This window comes from Erpetoichthys calabaricus, chromosome 13 (genome assembly GCF_900747795.2).
Source record: "Erpetoichthys calabaricus chromosome 13, fErpCal1.3, whole genome shotgun sequence".
Classification (NCBI taxonomy): domain Eukaryota; kingdom Metazoa; phylum Chordata; class Cladistia; order Polypteriformes; family Polypteridae; genus Erpetoichthys; species Erpetoichthys calabaricus.
This window is the reverse complement of record NC_041406.2, coordinates 139,684,599-139,703,573: the sequence shown is the minus strand read 5'-3', so window position 1 is coordinate 139,703,573 and position 18,975 is coordinate 139,684,599. Positions and strand designations below refer to the sequence as shown.

Genomic DNA, 18,975 nt, shown 5'->3' with positions numbered 1-18,975 from the left:
GGTGCCCTGCCCGGGGGCTTGTTACTGCCTTGCGCCCTGTGCTGGCTGGGATTGGCTCCAGCAAACCCCCATGACCCTGTGTTAGGATATAGCGGGTTGTATAATGGATGGATGGATGGATGCTGATTTGATTTTTTTTTTTACTCCTCCCAGCGAAAGACAAAAGGCAACAATAATCAAGAAATTAGCTGAATGGCAAGTGAACAGGCCTTTGTGGACGATCATGGAGAGGCCACTCTGCTGGACCCAAGTGCTAGCAGTCCTGTGGGAGACAAATCCTCGTGTGTCTCTGAGAAAAAAGCAGTGAAGATGACTTGTGAAGGTAATGATAACGATCTTGCCGTTTGTGGTCAAGCCAGAACTTCAGATGGGAATGGAGATCACTGCCTTGCCCAGCGAACGTCTACAAAGAGAAAATTTGATTCGGAGGATGAACACACAGATTCAAAAGTTGTAAGTTGTTAATTTTGTTTGGCCTCTTTATATCAGTTTGCCTACATACAGTAAATACGTTACATTTTGCACTACTTCATTTTTTTAATTATTCGTTGTGGTTTCTGAGCAATGACATGTACATTATTAAGTGTTGGTAGCAAAGCAGTGAAGTAAATAAATTACAATTTGCAGTATTTCATTTTTTAATTATTTGTTGTGGGGTTTGAGCAGTGACATATGCATTATTAAGTGTTGGTAGCAAAGCAGTGAAATGACATTTCTGTGTGAATTCAATCAATTTGATCTCTCTGTAAACCTATTTTTTCGTTACAGTATTGAGAAGTTAGGTAAGGATGCCAGTCCGTGCTGGGCAGGCTCCTGTAGATGCCCCCACTTAGTTTTATAGTGCCATTAGCCTCGTTTCCTAAACTAAGACCCAGGTCATCCTGAGAAGCCCTACATAGTGTGTCGTGACTGTGGCAGGAAATCCACGAAGATCCCGAGATCTGACACTGCAGCACTGCTATCTGAAATCCACATTATCTTGTCCAGAGTTTTAGAGAGATTCTACTAATAATGGCATGATTAAATTATTATGTGCAGTAAGCACTGAATTAGGACCCATATATAATGCAGGATCATCAAGACACATTTCTTGGATTTCCTAATATCTTTTAAACAGATCACAACCTGTGCCTTTTTTTAAAAAAGTATGTAAGAAACTACTGTCAAACCTAAGTCTGTCAGAGTACCATTCAGGTGGTAATCTGTGTCCGTCCATGTGTGGTGATGAATTCCTCAGGCCTATGTGGCATAGTGGGTCCACAGCTCATGTCAAAGGCCACTTTTGACATTAATAATCGCCGCACTCGTGGCTTAGAAAGGGGGCATGATAGTGTGGCGGGATCGTTTGCCAGGGGAGTTTGTGATGCAGGCAGTCCTTGCTTAAGTGCACAGGTGAGGAGTCGTCCGCATCCACAATTGTTCCTGGGAGCTGCTGATTTGCCACGGCTGATCCACATCCCCGTAATATATAGTAGCGCGAGGCGGCTAGCGGGATGACAAAAAGTAAAAGGAGGTTGCAGGAATGAGAAAGCAGGAAGCAGTGTGGAGGAAGCCTGTGTGTGTGTGTGAGAGAGAGAGAGTGCGCGCAGGCCCGCAGGCAGCTGGACAGTTGAGTCCTAGCGGGGTGTTTGGCCAACACCGAGGGCAGTTGGTAGTGGTCGCTCCTGCTGAGCATTGGGAAGAGCGGGAGTGACCAGCAAGAAGGATGGCTTGCCATGGAAGAGCGTCCTGGTTGGGGGTGGTCTCGGTCTGGAGAGTGCTAAACCAAAGCCAGGGATCGGGAAGCCTCCAGACCAGATGAGCGGAGAGAAGGTCAGCTGCAGGAAGGGTGACTCCCCTGTTGAGAAGCCCGATGGGAGAAGCAGGGGAACCGCCAGGTAAAATAAGACACCGGGCTTTGTGTTTTTAAAGGACTGCTTCCAGCCGTTGTTTTAACCTACCTCATTTTAAAGGATTTATTTATTGTTTGTTTTTTTTACCTCCACGTTTCAATTTTTATGGGATTATTTATTTAAGGAAGAAACTGTGATGCACTGCATTTATTTGGACACTTTGTTTTTGATTGTTGTTTTGTCGTTGTTTTTAATAAAAGCACGTTACTCTTTTACACCATCCACTTGCTTTGTTGTGCTTCACTGCCAAGCTCATTGGTGACATTACCGAAGGTGTCGGGTTCAAGAGCAGAACCCGCATCGTCACAGCCTAGTGGAAAGGTTTCGAACAGATGCTTCAATTCAGCAGTTCACTCTGCTTGACGATTCAAATCATAGTGTGACCTTTATTTTTTTATTTTTTTTTGCCTTATATGGAAAGCACCCCAGTGGTGTTGTTAGACCAGGACTTCTCAGAGGTCCTGTTGTTGGTTCATATTTTTAAAATCCACTGATTTGGATTCACGCCTTTCAAAGCAAGGTGAACAGAAATACAGAATTTAAGCGCAACACCAGCTTGTTGGAAAAGTGGCATTTCATTTACAGACCTTTCCAGGTGGTAGTCTGAAGTCCCTTCCACACTATTTACTAGATTTATAACTGTAGTTTAAAGCTCTAGTCTTGTTTGAGTTAATGCAGTCTCTCGTATGTGGTTTGACCCTCTTCACGGATGTGCCAGTGCATGCTTGATTCTGTGAAAATAAGACTGTCGGCTCAGAGTCAGTTTTGGTTGAGTGAGTGTGTTCTTCTATAAAGTGTCCCTCTTTCCAGGTTTGTGCCTTGACTTGTGCTTAGTGCTGCTGACTTTGGCACATTTATACCAAGAATTGGACAAAATAAGCTCACAAAATTGATGAATGGACTCGCATAAATAGACGCCTGTATCTCACTTGATATGCAATAAGTCTCTCATATGGCCCAGTGTAGTCCATTACCTGGCTGTCTATGCGATATTACTATGGTGTTGGCTATGAGACATTGTTAATTAATTTAGAACTTTATACAGTTAGGTCCATAAATATTTGGACTGAGACAACTTTTTTCTAATTTTGGTTCTGTACATTACCACAATGAATTTGAAATGAAACAACTCGGATGCAGTTGAAGTGCAGACTTTCAGCTTTAATTCAGTGAGGTGAACAAAACGATTGCATAAAAATGGGAGGCAACTAAAGCATTTTTTGAACACAATCTCTTCATTTCAGGGGCTCAAAAGTAAATGGACAATTGACTCAAAGGCTATTTCATGGGCAGGTGTGGGCAAGTCCGTCGATATGTCATTATCAATTAAGAAGATAAAAGGCCTGGAGTTGATTTGAGGTGTGGTGCTTGCATGTGGAAGATTTTGCTGTGAACAGACAACATGCGGTCAAAGGAGCTCTCCATGCAGGTGAAAGAAGCCATCCTTAAGCTGAGAAAACAGAAAAAACCCATCTGAGAAATTGCTACAATATTACGAGTGGCAAAATCTACAGTTTGGTACATCCTAAGAAAGAAAGCAAGCACTGGTGAACTCAGCAACGCAAAAAGACCTGGACGTCCACGGAAGACAACAGTGGTGGATGATCGCAGAATCATTTCCATGGTGAAGAGAAACCCCTTCACAACAGCCAACCAAGTGAACGACACTCTCCAGGGGGTAGGCGTATCGATATCCAAGTCTACCATAAAGAGAAGATTGCATGAAAGTAAATACAGAGGGTGCACTGCAAGGTGCAAGCCTCTCATAAGCCTCAAGAATAGAAAGGCTAGATTGGACTTTGCTAAAGAACATCTAAAAAAGCCAGCACAGTTCTGGAAAAACATTCTTTGGACAAATGAAACCAAGATCAACATCTACCAGAATGATGGCAAGAAAAAAGTATGGAGAATTCGTGGAACAGCTCATTATCCAAAGCATAGCACATCATCTGTAAAACACGGTGGAGGCAATGTGATGGCTTGGGCGTGCATGGCTGCCAGTGGCACTGGGACACTAGTGTTTATTGATGATGTGACACAGGACAGAAGCAGCTGAATGAATTCTGAGGTGTTCAGAGACATACTGTCTGCTCAAATCAGCTAAATACAGCAGTCAAATTGATTCATGATACAGATGGACAATGACCCAAAACATACAGCCAAAGCAACCCAGGAGTTTATTAAAGCAAAGAAGTGGAAAATTCTGGAATGGCCAAGTCAGTCACCTGATCTTAACTCAATTGAGCAGGCATTTCACTTGTTGAAGACTAAACTTCGGACAGAAAGGCCCACAAACAGCAACTGAAAGCCGCTCCAGTAAAGGCCTGGCAGAGCATTAAAAAGGAGGAAACCCAACATCTGGTGATGTGCAGGAGTTCAAGACTTCAGGCCAGCAAAGGGTTTTCAACCAAGTATTAGAAATGAACATTTGATTTCCAGTTATTTAATTTGTCCAATTACTTTTGAGCCCCTGAAATGAAGGGATAGTGTTCAAAAAATGCTTTAGTTGCCTCCCATTTTTATGCAATTGTTTTGTTCACCCCACTGAATTAAAGCTAAAAGTCTGCACTTCAACTGCATCAGAGTTGTTTCATTTAAAATTCATTGTGGTAATGTACAGAACCAAAATTAGAAAAAAAAAGTTGTCTCTGTCCAAATATTTATGGACCCAACTGTATTTGTTATTGTAGCACAGAATGAGGTTCAGCAGGTCTTCATACCACATCACATTTTCTAAACTCTCTGCGGCTCCTTCTGTTTATAAGTTGGTCTGCTGTACATGAATGTGCGACGGACTGATAATCTTCCTTGAGCTTTTAACAGCTCAGGATGTCCACTCACTATGTAATACGTAATCTGGTTTCAGAAAAATAAATTGATATATCTTTGAAGGCTTTTTTATTTTAATCATTGTTCTTTTCATTTCTTTAAGTGTTTGTTAGAAAACCATGGAGAGAAAGTGGCTACACACTATAACGCTCTAAAGGAGTGTGGGCTTGAAGAAAGAAACCAGAGCCGAATCTTGTATCTCCGCAACTTTAATAACTGGCTCAAAAGTGTTATCATTGGTGAGTTTTTATTTGATATATGTAAGAACCATTTGCCAGATATTTAAGTTGTATTAAATGCTTGCCTAAATATTAGTGTATGGGAGGTTCTTATGACCCCACACAAGTTGAATTGAATGGGTATAGTCCAGGGGTGGGCAATGTCTATCCCTGGAGAGCCGCAGTGGCTGCAGGTTTTTGTTCCAACCCAGTTTCTTAATGAGAAGTCAATTATTGCTGATGAAGCATTTATTGCTTAAGTGACATTTTGATGCTTCATTTTAGTGGTCTCGCTTGTTAAGGTTTCCCACTTGGGGTAATGATCTCCAGCCAGTCTCCCCAGTTCACCCCAGTGGTCATTTCAACTGGCGGAGAGGCCGACAGCTGCGGTTGGGCTCTCATCCCATCAGCATTCACCAGCTTCTGCCGGGATGCACAGATCCAGTCCTCTGTCTTCCCTTACACTCCCTTGGCATCTAACAGATCCCTAGGAGGCCTCACCAGCATCCTCGCTCTTAAAGACTGCTCAATAGGGACACACATTCAAGTGTCACTTCTTTCGCTCCTTCAGGAAGCCTCCACTCATTCTGTCTCTTCTCCAACGAGCTTGCTTGCTCTCCCAATGCTGCCTTCTGATTTCATTTCTATTCTTCCTCTCTCACTGTCCAGCTCCTTTTAAATGGCCACAGGTGTTAATTATGCATCTCGGGAGTACTAATGAGGAAATTCGATAACCATACGGGTTCACCAACTCCCTCATAAACATCATAAACACCCCCACCACAGTGCTACACTCACCCCTCTCCCCCCACACTATTTTTCTAAAAACTTGTGCCACCACAGACCTTTTCCATTACGCAGTTCATCACGGTAATGGGACTTCATTCACCCATAGAGTTGTAAACATTGGTGAACAACCGAGTCATCACAAGATCATAAAACGGCCACCTGAGTGGTTTTATAGTCACATGACTGGAGATGTGAATTGGGTTGGGTAAAAGATACATAATACTTTAAATCAAGTAGAAGTTTTCTTACATTTCAGGGTGTAAAATGTGTAGTCTGACACAGTGACATTGTACGTTAAACTACGAGGTTGCTGGTTCAGGATGCATCTTGCTTTGTGAGCCAAAGCAAGTTAATGAATCCAAAGAGGGAGGGAAGAGTATATGTTGAGTAAAATTTTGTACCACACATGTAATAATAACTATTTACTACTATCATGTAGTAACCTTAATCAGAGCTGCAGACTTGCATGTAAAGGAGAACTGCTCAGTTCAGATCTCTTGATTAAAGAGGTTTTCTTCAATGAAAACCTGCAGCCAACACTGGAGTTGAGCTTCCACATGGAAACGGTACATTGCATGCACATGTCTGTTTATTTATCGATTTGACTGATTCTTTTCAGGAGAGATTCTGGAAAAAGTTAAGCAGAAGAAAAACAATATATGTGTCTTAGATTTGGGCTGTGGAAAAGGTGGAGATCTGCTGAAGTGGCGGAAAGGAAGAATCAGCAAAATTGTATGTGCAGGTAAAGTTCTGCAGTACTTAATTAGCTTTGAAAAGCCTTTTAACTCATCCTGCAATGTATTGTTATGTAATTCTTTTTTTTTTTGTTTTTGCAGCTTCTGAAAGTGTAATCAAATTTAAAGCAGTAGAAAATCCATTATCTGTGAAAATGTATTTTAATTATTTTGATGAGATCTTTATGGCTTTGACTACCAGTATGCTAACTTTATTAGATAGATAGATACTTTATTAAACCCATACAAAGCTTCATTAAACTTTTAACCATGTATGCTCTCAAAGACAAATCAAGGTTATTGTAATATTTTGTTTAGTAACCTATGGAATATCTATTATATGTGGCTTGTGCTTTAATAAGAAACAGGAGAAACGATACTGAATTTCTTTCTTAGCCTTGGCAGGCTTTACTATATCATGAAAGTCAAATGACATTAAAGGGATACTCAACATTAAAAAAAAAAATATATATATATATATATATTTTAGGTTAATTACCCCATATAGTTTGTACTGGTGTCAGAGAAAAATCTTTAAGTCTTTTATGTTTTTGTGGAGAATTTACATTTTTTTTTTTTTTATATTTTATTTTTGAAAACATAACAGTACAATGGCATTTTACTCAGTCAAACAACCCCCTTAATAAAAGAAAAAGTATCTATGTGTCCATCCGGTTAGTATGTCTCTGTCACTCCAACAGATGGCACATCACAATAACTTACGGTAATACAATGCATTGCATTTGGCATTCAAACAGGTGGCAGATCACAAACATTAACACTGCTTTTACAAATCCCATACTTGTCTTAGGGGTTGATTAAATTATATTTGCGTTGCTTCTGTCTTTACAACAGATGGCACATCACAAGCATATGTGGTAATGCATTTTATTAATCCAGGTGTTTTTGATGCACCATCTGTTGGAGTGACAAATACAGTGCATTTTTATTACTACATGCCTTACAAAATACATTGCAATAGATGATCCACAGTAAACATTAACACTGAGATCCACACTGATTACTCAGATTTCAACTCATCTTCGGCAATGTGGGCTATGATAACAATAAAATGTCCCGCATCAGTCTGTGGCTTGGTGTAATGTCCTGTGGTGTCCACAAGAGGATGGGAATGTCCAATGAACAAAGGTGACAAGACCCACAAAGAAAGAGAGATGAAATGGCTAGATATCAGATGAGCAAAGGCAACAAGAAGTGCCGTGGTTGAAACAGATGGACTTACCGTTGGACACCCATTTTAATAAACAGGTGTTGTGCTATGCTAGTATCATAATAATATAATAGATTCAGCTATTTTCTTTGAAAAGAGTGCAAAAATAACAAAGGAAAAATAGAAATGCAAAGGAAAAAAAATTGTGAGTGGTCTCCCCTAGACTTTCTAGTATACTCAGATATATGGGGATGGATATTTGAGGAGTAAACCGCAAGGCAATGACTGTTTTTATATTATGTACATTAAAGTAGTGCTAGGCGATATGACCAAAATTCTATATAACTGTATTTTTCTAAATTATCCCAGTTTCACTGTATTGGACAGTATTTTTTTCCCCATGCATGAGTGGATGTTAACCACATTTTCCACTACAATTACTGGCTAAGAATAACCTACTCCACTGTCATGAGAATTGTACAAAAAACATTTTAATGTGCACACACGTATTAATAAAGGTTTGCATGGCCCCATAAAGTGATAGTTTTCAAGGGGGTGGCACTAATGAAGAGAAGGAATCACATTGCATGACAAATGCAGTCAAAATATAGAGCCTTTTTATTGAACAATGTTTGCAAAAAACTTAACTTAAACTAAAATTTTGACAACATATTTTCAACCATCCAAAGAGGCATTTAGACTTAGTAAAATATTCAGAGGTGCTTGTCAAAGTTGTATTGCACTGAACATGTCTTAGAAAAGGAATAGTAAATATTTTTGTAAACCAACTACACTTTGTTAATGTTAACAATCTCTGTCCACTGACATGTTAGTGACTTGTTAAACAACTTTACCATCATTAAACTGCATAATATTTAAACTAATAAATAATAACAATAAAATAAATAATAGTGCAACTTCCAGTAATACTATTACTTCCAAGACTTCAAGCCTAGGTGCATTACACAGTATTCACCAAATAAAAATAAAATAAAACAAGTGCAAGTTGGTGATGACATCTTTACCAATTGGACCATCATTTAGGCAAACTGCATTAATATGGACCTTGCTTCAAGCTAAGCTATATACATTAATAATAAAACTGCAACTTGCATTTATAATGCTATTTGTGGTATAGCCCAATGGAATCGCATTAGGGCCACAGTGAAGGAAAAAAAAACTATGTCGAGATTAAAGTCGACATTTCCACTTTATTCTCATAGTTTATTATGTCATTAAAGTAGAATGTCATAAACTAAACTTCATCCTAAAATCAATGTTTAATTCACTAGATTTTCTCAAACCCCCGTCATAAATTATGCAGGTATGAAGTCAGTTTAATATGGCTCAGGGAACATAACACTATGAAGTCAGTTTAATATGGCTCAGGGAACATAACACAAAGCATTTAATGTGCTACATAACTTATGACGGGGTTTGAGAAAATCTAGTAAATTAAATATTCATTTTAAGGTGAAGTTTAGTTTACGATGTTCTACTTTAATAACAAACTAGCAAAATACCCGCGCTTCGCAGCGGAGAAGTAGTGTGTTAAAGAGGTTATGAAAAAGTAAAGGAAACATTTTAAAAATAACGTAACAAGATTGTCAATGTAATTGTGTTGTCATTGTTATGAGTGTTGCTGTCATATATATATACATATACACATATACACACACATATACACACATATACAGATATATTATATATACATATACACATATATTTTTTATATATATATTTTTATATATATATATATATATATATATATATATATATATATATACACACACACATACATACATACATACATATACACACATAGATGCACTTACAATAACATAGAAATCAATATAAACAACATTAACATCATTATCATATGAGAATATGAAGTAATATATAAGAAGCACATTTCATATAAATTATTAAACAGTAAAATCTTCTTCTATAATTTGCTACCGTGGCTTTTCGTTGGTCTGTCCAGGATTTTAAATCACCTGTAGCTTGCAAACCGTTTCACCTATTGACTTGAAATCTGGTACACATATAATACGTCACGTCTGCTATCCGCTTTATGGGTGATGATTGTATTACTCTTTTTATGTTTATTTTATTTTAGAATCAACTCCTATCTGCGCACACCAGGGCGGCCGTGGGCAGATGCGTATGGTGTATTCACTCCATGTTATCGTGCATTGCGCTGTCACTGGTATTTTGATAAAAGAATTTGAACAATATATAAGAAGCGTATAAATTATTAAACAGTAAAACATTAACATTTAAGAAGTAAAGTTACATTGAGTACTACTGCAGTGTTTTCGGGTATACCTCATTTTTTGTTTGCCCATTACATGCTTAAATGTATACATTTTTTGGTGTACCTACCCGAGAACACGCGACATATAACCGAGCGTGGGAGAAGCATGGATTTTAAACACGCGTTGAGTTCATCTGCTGGTCTCCCTCGTGGAATAACTGGTAATGTTTGACTAAAATGTACAGCGAGTAAAACGACATTACCTCCTTTTTTTTTTTTACGATCTCTGAGATCTTGCTTTTTTCGGTTCAAGGCTTCATAAGCTCTTTTATGTGCCATGGTGTACTTAATAAGTACTAATTATCCCAAACCATCATCTTTGAATGTTGCAAGACTTTCGCCTTGTATGTAGATCGGGGTAATTACATTCATTGCATTCCTAGTCTGAATCACAATCTGATTGTATGGGTGGTTACCTGGCACTGTAGGGTTGCCACCCGTCCTTTAAAATACGGAATCGTGCCGCGTTTGAGAATGAAATTGCGCGTCCCGTTTTGAATCAATACTGGACGGGATTTATCCCGTATTTTTTTTATCATTTTTTTTTTAAAGCAGCGTGTCATGCAAATCATCCCACACGCATTTTATGAAGATGCCTTCTTTCCTACTTTTGATTGGGTAATACTTGATGTCATCGTTAGTTTGATTGGTCTTTTTAACTGTCCAGTGAGGAGGGCGTGTCTTTTAAGTAGAGTCTGCAAAGTGTTGGCACTGAGATGTGGCGTCAGCGCCATAGTTGAAGCCCCTAACGTTGCGGTCAGCAAGTCGGCTAACATCCGCCATGTGCCGTCTTTCAGTTGCGAGAAGCAGATCATAGAATGGTTGAAACTGTTGCCCTTAACGTTGCGCCACGGCATGTGGTTCGTTTATACCTCGTGTCTTCTCATTAAACTTTTATCTCGCGAATATGTTATTGCAATCCGCAGCGGGAGCGTTTCTATAAACTTAATTTAAACTTACGTTTTACACCGTGCTTTGTTTCCCTTATGAACATGCTTGTATGCTTCACTCGCTCCGTTCTCAATTGTTTAATTAATTTTTTGCTCTTCGCTGTTTCCGGCTCTTCCTCCATTTCCCCCTACTTCGTTCTTTTATCTCGCGAATATGTTATTGCAATCCTTAACGGGAGCGTTTCAATAAACTGATTGAAAATAGTTTTGCATTTACCTTTTTAGTAAAAGGCGAGCTTTTAAGCCTGAGAAATCACCCTGTAAATGCACACGTTTAATTGCACGTGTTAATATGTATGGTTACACAGTATTAAAAGACAGTGAACAACGTCAGTTACCTTTGTTCCCGCGTTTGATAAAAGGTGAGCTTTTAAGCCTGAGAAATCACCCCGTAAATGCACACGTTTAATTGCACATGTGTTAATATGTATGCTTACACAGTATTAAAAGACAGTAAAAAATTAACGTCATTTACCTTCGTTCCCGCGTGTGACTCGTGCTGTAAATCTCTTCCTTGTTTTTAGTTCACGTGATTACGTAGGAGGCGTGATGACGCGATACGTGACTCTGCCTCCTCCATTACAGTGTATGGACAAAAAATATGTTCCAGTTATGACCATTACGCTTTGAATTTCGAAATGAAACCTGCCTAACTTTTGTAAGTAAGCTGTAAGGAATGAGCCTGCCAAATTTCAGCCTTCCACCTACACGGGAAGTTGGAGAATTAGTGATGAGTCAGTCAGTCAGTCAGTCAGTCAGTCAGTCAGTCAGTCAGTCAGTCAGTCAGTCAGTCAGTCAGTCAGTCAGTGAGTCAGTCAGTGAGGGCTTTGCCTTTTATTATTATAGATTACGAGAATAAAGTCAACATGTCGACTTTAATCTCGACAAACAGCGAGAATAAAGTAGAAATGTCGACTTTATTCTCGTCATAAGCGTCGACATTAAAGTGGAAATGTCGAGAATAAAGTCAATATGTCGTCACACTATTACACAGTACCCAGGTACATTACACAGTATTGAAAAAAAAAATACAACTTGGCTTGCAGTATTATCCAGTAGTATAGAAACAGTATTCACACATTTGAAAGTAATGGTCCACATCCGACCTTTTAAATCCAGAGTATCTCCAGACAACAGACGTGACTCCTTTTTCCAGAAAAAGTCATCATGTTCAACTTTATCGTCTGCCACAGCTTCAGTTTCAGAATGTTCTCTGTCCATTTTTACCACGCAATACCTCTACTAACGCATGTACTCCGGTGTATGCTTGTTTAGTGGTGTAGCAGTGAAAAAGAGCCCCCACGCAACACCTCTGTAGCATCATAGACTTATCTAGATAGACGCCGCATTCACTGTGTTGCCCAGTCGACACGATACGTCAGTGCGTGCGCCCTATTGCGAGTGGCAAAAGTGCCATTTAAACTAATACAGGTAGATGTAGAAACCGGGTTTTCTAATGAAAAAACAATAACGTTTAAAACAGTATCGTTTACATACAACCGATTTTGGCTAATCGTTTACATGTAATTATTTATATCCATTTATACACTCAAAATGGCAATTATTAAATAATAATAATAATAATTATTATTAAATAATTCCTCCCATATAAGTAACATTTTTCGGACTGCCTTCTTCCATCTCCGAAACATTTCTAGACGTCCTGTTCTTACACAACACAGTACTGAAGTATTGGTTAATGCCCGAGTCACCACACATATTACTGTAATGCTATTCTATCTGGCATCCCACAAAAACTTATCCATCACTTACAACTTCTTCAAAATTCTGCTGCCAGGATAATAACCTGCTGTTCTAAATCCACTGAACATATTAGACCTATTCTCTCTCAACGTGGCTCCCTGTTAACTACAGAATACAATGCAAAATACTGCTCTTAACATTTAAAGCTCTCCATAACCTCACTGATCTCCTACAGACTTACACTCCTCTTGTTCACTCAGATCCTCATCTGCAGTTCTACTTTCTGTACCGCACATCAAACTCAGTTCTATGGGAGCTCGAGCGTCTCTCATAGTGCTCCTCAACTCTGGAACTCTCTTCCCTCTCATATTTGTCAGCTCGATTCAAAACACAATAACACATTTTGAAACTGCCCTCAAAACTTATCTTTTCAAACTGGCATACCAATTGTGAATTTTGCACTGTTACTGCCAGTTATCTTTGTTTATTTGCTAATTATTGCATTTTGATTTATCATTCTCTTGTTTTAATTTTACTAATGTTTAATTTTATTATAAGGTGACCTTGAGTGCTAAGATTATAAAACGGGATTTTCTAATGGCCAAATATAACCAAAACAATTGTTCAGCCTTACCTATGAAATCCCCAGGGATCTGGTTTGGAGTGTACAGCGGTTTGTACAATCCCAAGCAGCACATTATTCATTACTTCACTCCGCAGCAGTGCCACACGCAATATGGCGGCGACGTTGACGTACGATGCTGCTGGTCATGCAGCGTCTAGTAAGTCTATGTCTATGTGTGGCATGTGTTTAGTGGTGTAGCAGTGAAAAAGGTCCCCCTTAAACAGTTTCCCGCTGTGCCATGTTCCGAATGTTGTTTAGGCAATTTAAACCGGGGTAGCGGTATAAAAAAATCCATATCATAACAAAAATAAAAAAAACTGTTTTCGGTATGAACCGGTATACCACCCAGCACTGCATTAAAGAACCATCAACAACAAATCAAATTATTATATAATGAACAATTATTATTATAAAAGTAAAGTACCACTTCCGGTTAGCGGAAATAGTCCAAAAGTAATAGAAGTCTACATTTTGTACCAAATACTTGTATGCAAAATTTGGCTGACCTAAGTGAAAGCGTACTCGTGTTATCATGTTTACATACACAGACACACAGACATAATTCCAAAATGGTATTTTTGGACTCGGCGAGGTCTAAAATGTTGATATTCATCAAGATCTTGAAATGGAATTTTTGCAGGATTCCACTACTTTCCCTATACTTTGTATATGAGAAATTCAGAGAGGTGTAAAATGTCGAGATTCATCTAAATCTTAACATAGAATTTTTGGATGATTACAATCCTTTCCCTATACTTTGTATATGAGAAAGTAAAAAAACAAGACTCAACCCTCCACCTCCCACACAGTAAAATGTTTCTGGGAAAACCGGACGCAATGGTGACCAACACTGGACAATAGGATACAATATAAAATGTCCATGAAATCTTGCATTACTTGTGCCGCATAATCCATATGTCAAGTCATCCAGTTGTATATTTGTGCAAAATGCATGTATTTTTTTTACTAAAATATTGTTAAATAATGAAAATGAAAGTAGTGCAAAACCAGGAATGCCCTTCTCACTGGGTCATGCTTTTAAATTGGAAACAGGACTCTTGACCAACGCATAGGGGGAGAAGCAGGTCTTCAATTCAAAAGTGCATTTACTCATTTACTAAGTGAACAACTCATACAGCCTCACCTCACTTTCATCTTCCCTTTTGTTTGTTTTGTAGATATTGCTGAGGTGTCCATAGAGCAGTGTAAGCAGCGTTACAGCGACATGAAGAACAGGGGGCGCGGTAATGATCATATATTTGAGGCTGAATTTATATCTGCTGATTGTACCAAGGTATGGTTTATTTTTTAATTTATAATTTACTTTTGCAACTGAATTTGGGGAGGATGCATTTAGATTTAGAAATAAAAACAAAACTAAAATGGAAGCACTCAACACATCCAATATATACATCCAAACGCGTGTGTGTTTGTGTGGTATGCACATTCACATCATTTGAACCCACCTCTGACAGATTCCACATTTTCACAGAATAAGGCTGTAGGCTATGTTTCATTCAACATTCTCATTTGTTCAGAGGAAGACTGCAGGCTGTGTTTTGTTGGGAAATTTTTCCTTGAGGGGAACCTAGATATTTCCCAGGAGGCGTTTTTGGGAAAAAGTTGCTTCCCACTGGGGGGTTTGCTCAGTGAAAGTTTGGTTTCAGGCCAAAATGTTTCCGCCAGGGAACTTTAGTGGCTGCACCTGCACTTTATTCTGCCCTGCTATGCCAGGTAACATTGTTAATTTACGATAAAAATAAAACCTGATGGAGAAATAGACTAAGCTATACTGTAATATTGAATAAAAATATTTTTTGAAGAATGCTAATTACAAGCATTGTTTTTCCATGTGATTTGTATGATAATTAAGTAGCAGTCATACTATGCAACAGTGTATTTGAGACAGATGCAACATCAGTTTAACTCAAATATAAAAACCTATTTGGAAAATCCATAGCTATATCCTAACTACAGGGTCACGGGGGTCTGCTGGAGCCAATCCCAGCCAGCACAGGGTGCAAGGCAGGAAACAAACCCCAGGCAGGGCGCCAGCCCACCGCAGGGCACACACACACACACACTAGGGACAATTTAGGATCGCCAATGCACATAACCTGCAGGTCTTTGGACTGTGGGAGGAAACCCATGCAGACACGGAGAGAACTTGCAAACTCCACGCAGGGAAGACCCGGGAAGCCATCCCAGGTCTCCTAACTGCGAGGCAGCAGCGCTACCCACTGCACCATCGTGCCGCCCCCTATTTGGAAAATATGACTGATATTCACTTCATTATGGTAACTAAGCATTTTTAATGGTCTTTAAATTTTATTGCAGTTTTCTATTATTTTGAGTATATCATTTCCACTTACACTTACTTACATTAAGATTAAAGTGCAGGAACAATGTCACAAGGTACTTAATCTTAGTGAGTGCTAAGCATATTCATGCCCTCCAATACTTCAATGGGAGACCATCTATGAAAACCTTGGGTTGCTGCAGAAAGAGATGTTGGTGAGACCAGCAGGGAGTGCATACCCTGTGGTCTGTATGTGGATTCCAATTCTCCACTGCAGTGTCAAAGACTCTGTGCTGTAAGAATGGTGCTGTCCTTTGGATGAGACCTAAAACCGAAGTCCTGTCTCTCTGTGATCATTAAAGATCCCTGGGCGTCTTTTGAAAAGAGTAGGGTTTATCCCGATGTCCTGGCTAAATTCCCCATCATAAGACTTATTTTGCTAAACTGTAAGAATCCTAATGCTCCTCTTCTAAGTCAGTGGGTAACTGATGTTTTATACCGTTTGAAATTGGAAAAATTCAAATATACAGTTAGAGGTTCTGTACAGAATTTTTTTAAAAACCTGGAAGGATATAATCAATAGAATTTTAGAATAAGCTCTTAAAGCACAGAGGAAGCAATTATCTCCGCATCTCTTCTTCCTCTCCATGCTTCTCTACTGGTCTATTAAACTCATAAATTTAGGTATGTCTACAAACCTTAAGTTTTACTCTGTTGGCCATGCTCTCTCTCTCTCACGGGCGGGGGTCTTTTTTTTTTTCTTCAATCCTATTATTTGTAAAAATTGATTGATTTGTATGAATGATTACAATAAAATTAATTAAATAAAAAAAATTAATTAAATAAATAAATTCTCCATCATAGCATAGTCTTTCTGGCCCCCAAATCATCCTCATTTTTAACTGAAATGTGAAAAAGCATCCATAAGGAAAAAAAAAAATAATAATTGTGTCACATAATTCACAAGTCGTATACACAAAGTATGCAAAACGCATGCTTTTTTACTAAAATATTGTTAAATAGATATTTCTGGAATAATCAGCGCATATCTCTCTATTATAATAAAAAAAACTTGGATAGAGACGGGATCTTCTCGGAAGACACTTTAACGTCCTGCAAGACAAGGCAGTGAGACAAAAGGACAGCTGCTGTACAGGCTTTTAAATGATCGACACGCAGTGCGACAAGCAGAACACGCAGCTTGGCACCAGCAAACCAGCAGCATCTCCTTAGTGTGTGTTCAGCCCCCCCCTTCACAACGTGAGCGGCAGAGACACGAAGTGGTTGGCGCAAAGCGTGACCCGGGGTGGGGTGAGTGAGCAAAGTGAGTGCCCCCTAGTTTTAAACAGAATTGACTCTTTGACATGAAGATCTGTCGCTGCACCTCATTTGCTTGCCAGGAGTTCTGTCTTCAGCTTAAAAAGTGACTCCTGTGAGGCTTTAGTTTTCTCTTTATAATGTGTACTGATTATTCCAGTAGTATAAATGTAACAATATTTTAGCAAAAAAACATGCATTTTATGTGTTCTGCATGTGTCTTGTATACAAAACATATGAATAACTGACATGTGGATTATGCGACACGAGCAATGTGAGATTTCTGCCATCACATGAATGTTTTTCATATTGTTTGTCGTTGTAGAGCGCTATCACTATTGGCTTCTCTTGCATCAAAAACTTTTTTTTTTTTTCCTCTCCATTCTGCATGCAAACATGAGTTTAAATTATTTGTTTCTCATCCATCACTACATTCAAAACACGGGGTAAGAAATATATATAAAAAAATAATCATTTTTGGGTAGAGCATTGCTTTAAGCGAATTGTAAAATGGTATATAATTGCTGCGAATTTTTCAATATCACAATAGTCTGTTTAAAGAAGTACTTGCTTCCAGTTCAGTGCATTAAAGAACATGTTCCCATGTTGGAGTTGTTCCTAAAATTTGAATTTCAGTGTTCTGTTTACCTCCATTCTTTTTAATGTAGTGTGACTGATTTTGCAGCTTCTAGGCTAAAAAAACACCTGAAAAAAACAAGATTTGTTATAGTCCTCAGGTTAAACTTGTGCAATTTCTTACAAAAAACAGAAAAAATGTTTATTCATTTTTTAATTGTAGGTTAATTTTCATATGATTAAGTACTGTAATAATTTTAAGAATTGTAAAATTTCTTATGCTCTTCTTATCATGTTGTATAGGAACTTTTGGCTGATAAATTCAAGGATCCTGAAACGTACTTCGACATCTGTAGCTGTCAATTTGTGTTGCATTACTCATTTGAGACACAAGAGCAGGCTGAGCAGATGCTACGCAATGCTTGTGAGAGACTGAGACCTGGCGGCTATTTCATTGGTACAACTCCCAATGCTTTTGAACTAGTGTGAGTATCTGTTTCAGTGTATGTGGACAGAAGTTGCCCATACTGGTGTTAGGAATGTTCTTCTAAAGCAGGGATCTCAAACTCCAGTCCTGGAGGGCGGTTTGCTCCGTGCTCCCATCTGACTTCTGGGAGCTCTTGAACCCAACACTGTCAGTAATGTCACCAATGAGCTGGACAGTGAGGCACAACAATGAAGCAAAGGGGATGGTGCAAAAGTGTAAAGTGCTTTTATTTAAATCAACAAACCAAAAACAAAGTAAAGTGCAGTGCTTCAAAATAAGACATTAAATAAATAATCCATAAAACAGGTGAAAGGTGGAGGTTAAAATCCAATAGAAAAAAAGAATCCTTTTAAAAACAACGAGATTAAATCAATTGCTGGAAGCAGTCTCTTTAAAAACACAAAGCACGGTTCCTCCTTTTACTGGCGACTCCCCTGCTTCTCCCATCCAGGCTATGCACCAGGGGAGTCACCTTCTTCACAGTACTGGTCTGGTGGCCTTCTGATCCCTGGCTCCGGTTCTGCTCACCCAGACCGAGACTTGGGCTCCCCAGCGACCAGGACGCTCACACTGGGACTTCCACTTCCCAAGTCCCCAACTCCTGCTGCCTTCGCCAACCTTCTCCCAGTCACTCCTGCTCTAAACAAGCGCTCAGCAGGAGCGACCACTACCGTCGGCCCTCAGGTGCCGGCCAAACACCCCACTCAGGCTCGCCTTTCCCAGCTGCCTGCAAATCAGTGTGAGCCTCCACTCTCTCGCTCTTGAATCCTACACTGGCTTTCTCCTTCCTGCTTTCTTCTCCATTAACCTCCCTTCACATTCTTTTTTTTTTTCTTTCTTTCCCAGCCGCCTCATTATTCTGTTATTTATCATGGGGACGTGGATCAGGTGTGGCAATTAGCAGCTCCCGGCATCATTTACGGATGCGGACGACTCCTCACCTGTGCACTTAAGTGAGGACCGTCCGCATCACCCAGGAACCGCTCCGGCCACACATACCATGCCCCCTCTCTAAACCGCGAGTGCGGCGACTATTTATTTAAAAAGTGGCCTGTTTGACTTGAGCT

The 18,975-nt window shown here is 39.2% G+C and overlaps 1 protein-coding gene across 2 annotated transcripts in view; it reads left to right on the top strand.

Moving 5' to 3' along the window:
* rnmt (RNA (guanine-7-) methyltransferase) overlaps window positions 1-18,975 on the top strand; it is a 34,688-nt gene that overhangs the window by 4,092 nt on the left and 11,621 nt on the right. Inside the window, exons 2-6 of one of the 2 annotated variants that reach the window (XM_028817577.2) lie at window positions 154-453; window positions 4,825-4,960; window positions 6,348-6,470; window positions 14,408-14,523; window positions 17,725-17,906. In XM_028817577.2, the coding sequence (XP_028673410.1) occupies window positions 193-453; window positions 4,825-4,960; window positions 6,348-6,470; window positions 14,408-14,523; window positions 17,725-17,906 (818 nt within the window). In that variant the 5' untranslated portion in view covers window positions 154-192. The remainder of the gene's footprint in view (window positions 1-153; window positions 454-4,824; window positions 4,961-6,347; window positions 6,471-14,407; window positions 14,524-17,724; window positions 17,907-18,975) is intronic. The other variant, XM_028817578.2, reaches the window with a different exon arrangement.